Here is a 5000-nt window from a genome sequence, read left to right as displayed (position 1 = left end):
AAAAAAACTGCTTTCATGAGGCCTAGGCTTGACTCTGTTGTGAACTTCAGTTGTTTCTGGAGACCAGGAGACGTCGGATCAAACAGAAGTGATTCTTTTAATGAGAACTCTCTGTGCTGCAGGTCGTCCGAAAACAGTCTGATTTAACAGTATATCTGATAGGTTATATACATTCCAAAGGGGGAGGGGTTACAATGAGATTGAACAAAGCATGTAAATTAAATATACAGGTTTTGGGAAAGCCGGCCCAGACAGAGTATCACCTACTCCTAATCAGCATAACTATTCAAACGCAGAGATGCTGATCCAATCACTCAGGCAGTATTGCTCTAAACTTGTCATGGTAAATAGTCAGGAAGTGCATAAAGACAAAAGACTGAATGTCTCAAACACTTACACAGCCTGACGTAATCTCCTTAGAAGTTTAAAAATGTAAAACACAAAATATAGATAATGTTTTCAGTTATATTCTATTACATTTGAACCTAGATATAACAATGTATAAATTTGTAATTCAACAACTCTAAAATGAAATACAGCTTTAATAAAAAAAAAATCTTTTTTTATTATATTCAATGAGAAAAAAAGGGTCATAATTATTGCATAAATATTAATTATTAATCATAATTATCTCAAAACACCAAAAAAGGAAAGAAAAAACATATTATTGAACAAAAATATATTTAATTGATTTTACTCAAATCTTTTTTTATCTTAATCCCGCCCGAAGGCCCTGAGTGTGACCCATAAATGAAGAACCCCAGAGGGTTAACTGTAATTTTAGTCGTAAAAAGAGTGTGTTTTTAATGTTAATATAATAGAACATAATAAATTTAAGGTCATTCCTATTTATGTTTTGAGGTAACAAACATCACATTTACTTTTCAGGACAAATACTGCAACATAACACTGCACTCGAAGCACTTCAAGTCACAACTAGATATTAGTGCTGTGGAAAAAAACTGAATTAATCACATTTTTTCTGTAATTAATCATGATTAATTGCAATTAAAAACATTGGAGTTTTTAATATTTTGATATTGTAATAATTTCAGTTACTCTCCAAATTAATTTAGAAACAACTTAAGGACAGTATATTTGAAATATGTGTTGTATTGTCATCTTTTTATGAATGAAGGCCAGTATCACTGATATTAATGTCTATATGAAACATTAATGACGTTACATTACAGTATAACTGAAAGCTGCCAATCTCAACATTTATATGAATCACATGATCATTTGACCTCCAAATAATGCACAATAATCACAAACTCTCAGATCCTCATGATAAATCATAGCCTTGGGAAGATTATGATATAACAGTCATGAGAGTAAAATGTCCTTATAAGGATAAAATGATCCTCCTCAGATAATAATTAGTTTGTTATTAATAATTATGGATATTTTGTAAGTTACACCTTTAAAATGTTATTTGAGAATTTAGAAAGGGTGAACACAATCCAAATGAAATCACGACGAGTGCAAGCAAATCCTAATTTGATTCAAATTAATCATGATTTAGTACGTCAAAGTTTTATATTTTATTATTACTTTTTATCTCGTTTTTTTGACTGCCATAATTCATGATTTATTTTTCTCATATTTTTGACTTTTTTGACTGTCATAATTCATGATTTATTTTTCTTTCATATTTTTGACTTTTTTGACTGCCATAATTCATGATTTATTTTTATCTCATATTTTTGACTTTTTGGACTGCCATAATTCGTCATGATTAATTTTTATCTCATATTTTTGACTTTTTTGACTGTCATAATTCGTCATGATTAATTTTTATCTCAAATTTTCGACTGCCATAATTCGTCATGAATTATTTTAATCTCATATTTTTGACTTTTTTGACTGCCATAATTCATCATGATTAATTTTTCTCATATTTTTGACTTTTTTGACTGTCATAATTCGTCATGATTAATTTTTATCTCATATTTTTGACTTTTTTGACTGTCATAATTCGTCATGATTAATTTTTATCTCATATTTTTGACTTTTTTGACTGTCATAATTCGTCATGATTAATTTTTATCTCATATTTTTGACTTTTTTGACTGTCATAATTCGTCATGATTAATTTATATCTCATATTTTTGACTTTTTTGACTGTCATAATTCGTCATGATTAATTTTTATCTCATATTTTTGACTTTTTTGACTGTCATAATTCGTCATGATTAATTTTTATCTCATATTTTTGACTTTTTTGACTGCCATAATTCATCATGATTAATTTTTCTCATATTTTTGACTTTTTTGACTGTCATAATTCGTCATGATTAATTTTTATCTCATATTTTTGACTTTTTTGACTGTCATAATTCGTCATGATTAATTTTTATCTCATATTTTTGACTTTTTTGACTGTCATAATTCGTCATGATTAATTTTTATCTCATATTTTTGACTTTTTTGACTGTCATAATTCGTCATGATTAATTTTTATCTCATATTTTTGACTTTTTTGACTGTCATAATTCGTCATGATTAATTTTTATCTCATATTTTTGACTTTTTTGACTGTCATAATTCGTCATGATTAATTTTTATCTCATATTTTTGACTTTTTTGACTGTCATAATTCGTCATGATTAATTTTTATCTCATATTTTTGACTTTATCTCATAATTATGACTGTCATGATTATGACTTTTTATCTGAGTTATGAAATAGTCACACCACAATGAGTGCAAACGAATCTTAAATATTAATTTCATTTCTACTCAAGCAGGATATGAAATATGATGTGGTCACATGAGCTAATCTCAAGATTACATCACTAACTAATGTACTTATGATTTTAATGCTCTGTGGACTAGCATGAACAGGAATGTTTTTATAAACTCCCAAAGGCTTGTTGTGAAGTGTGTGTGTGTGTGTGTGTGTGTGTGTGTGTGTGTGTGTGTGTGTGTGTGTGTGTGTGTGTGAGACAGGAGCGGAGGCTGTGGTCATCAGGAACCTGGAGCGCAGTCTGAAGGAGAGTCCGGGCCGCTCACCGGACACCAGCGCCCTGGAGAACGGAGCTCAGCACGGGGAACACACCACACACAGCAGGACCAGAGTGGCCGTCCTCATCTCTGGAGCCGGTGTGTGTGTGTGTGTGTGTGTGTGTGTGTGTGTGTGTGTACTGATTCCCTGATCACGTGACCATCAGACACTGAGATGAGTGTGTGTGTGTGTGTGTGTGTGTGTGTGTACTGATTCCCTGATCACGTGACCATCAGACACTGAGACGTGTGTGTGTGTGTGTGTGTGTACTGATTCCCTGATCACGTGACCATCAGACACTGAGATGAGTGTGTGTGTGTGTGTGTGTGTGTGTGTGTACTGATTCCCTGATCACGTGACCATCAGACACTGAGACGAGTGTGTGTGTGTGTGTGTGTGTACTGATTCCCTGATCACGTGACCATCAGACACTGAGACGTGTGTGTGTGTGTGTGTGTGTGTACTGATTCCCTGATCACGTGACCATCAGACACTGAGACGAGTGTGTGTGTGTGTGTGTGTGTGTGTGTACTGATTCCCTGATCACGTGACCATCAGACACTGAGACGAGTGTGTGTGTGTGTGTGTGTGTGTGACAGGAACGAACCTGCAGGCCCTGATGGATCAGGCCAAGAAGCCGTCGAGCTCTGCTGAGATTGTGGTGGTGATCTCCAACAGGCCGGGGGTGATGGGGCTGAAGAGGGCGTCTATGGCCGGCATTCAGACGCGGGTTCGTCTCAAATACACATCTATACACACACACACACACACACACACACATCATCATCATCATCATATAACACTGATGATGGAACGACACACACTCCAGCTGTGCGATATCAACACTACACTGTAAACTCTTTCTGGGATTTGGTCAAAAGCGAGTGTGATTGTGTTTCCTGCTGGTCAGCTGACTCGTGGAGGTTTCATATTTTCCATATTTTTAGTTCACAGCAGTGACAGATATTATCTTCTTCATCAAGAGTGATAATATCTGCCATTAAACGTGATTCCCAGGGGATTATACCCATTATTACTGCTAACAAGTCATAATTATGACAGCCTCAAAATTAGTAAATTATGACCATCTCATAATTATGACCTAGTATGTCATGATTATGCATTTTTATCTCAATTTTGATTTTTTTTTGGAGTCATAATTTACTTTTTATATCAAAATTATGACGACAGCGCCAAAGTATGAGATTAAGAGTCAATTATAACAGTCATGATTATTAATTCTGACTTTCTCATAATTATGACACAATGTCCAAATGATTAGATTAGAAGTCATAATTATGAATCATTTTGACATTTTAATTGACATTTTTCTTTTTTTTTCCCTCATAATTATTGCTTTTTTTATCTCATTATAATTTAGTATGTCATAATTATGACAGTATGTCATGATGACATACTAATAATCATGACTAAGATACAAATTCATAATCGTGAGATTATAGATAAATCATAATTATGAGATACAAATTCATAATCATGAGATTATAGACAAATTCATAATCATGAGATTATAGATAAATCATAATTATGAGATACAAATTCATAATCATGAGATTATAGACAAATTCATAATCATGAGATTATAGATAAATCATAAGTATGAGATACAAATTCATAATCATGAGAGTATAGGCAAGTCATAATTATGACAAGTCAAAATTGACACTAAATCAGTTGATATAAAGTTTTAATTATGATTTATCGATAATCTCACGATTATGAATTTGTATCTCATAATTATGATTTATCTATAATCTCACGATTATGAATTTGTATCTCATAATTTTGACTGAATTGATTTGTTTTGAATGAAATGACACATTAGAGCTGAAACTGCTGGCCGTTGAGTTCTTCACTCAAGCAGTTCATCCAGGAGCACAACAGCTCTGATGATGAATATGAATAGAAATATTCAGACTGTATCTCTCAGGCTCGGCTGGCATCAGTCATGTGTGTGTGTGTGTGTGTGTGTG

General features: G+C 33.1%; 1 protein-coding gene across 1 annotated transcript in view; it reads left to right on the top strand.

Annotated features, from left to right (window-relative positions):
* gart (phosphoribosylglycinamide formyltransferase) overlaps positions 1-5000 on the top strand; it is a 63771-nt gene that overhangs the window by 52526 nt on the left and 6245 nt on the right. Inside the window, exons 18-19 of the mRNA XM_079812337.1 lie at positions 2952-3104; positions 3606-3736. Of these exons, the coding sequence (XP_079668463.1) occupies positions 2952-3104; positions 3606-3736 (284 nt within the window). The remainder of the gene's footprint in view (positions 1-2951; positions 3105-3605; positions 3737-5000) is intronic.

This window comes from Gobio gobio (genome assembly GCF_949357685.1).
Source record: "Gobio gobio genome assembly, chromosome: 3".
Classification (NCBI taxonomy): Eukaryota; Metazoa; Chordata; class Actinopteri; order Cypriniformes; family Gobionidae; genus Gobio; species Gobio gobio.
This window is presented reverse-complemented; position numbering and strand designations above follow the sequence as displayed.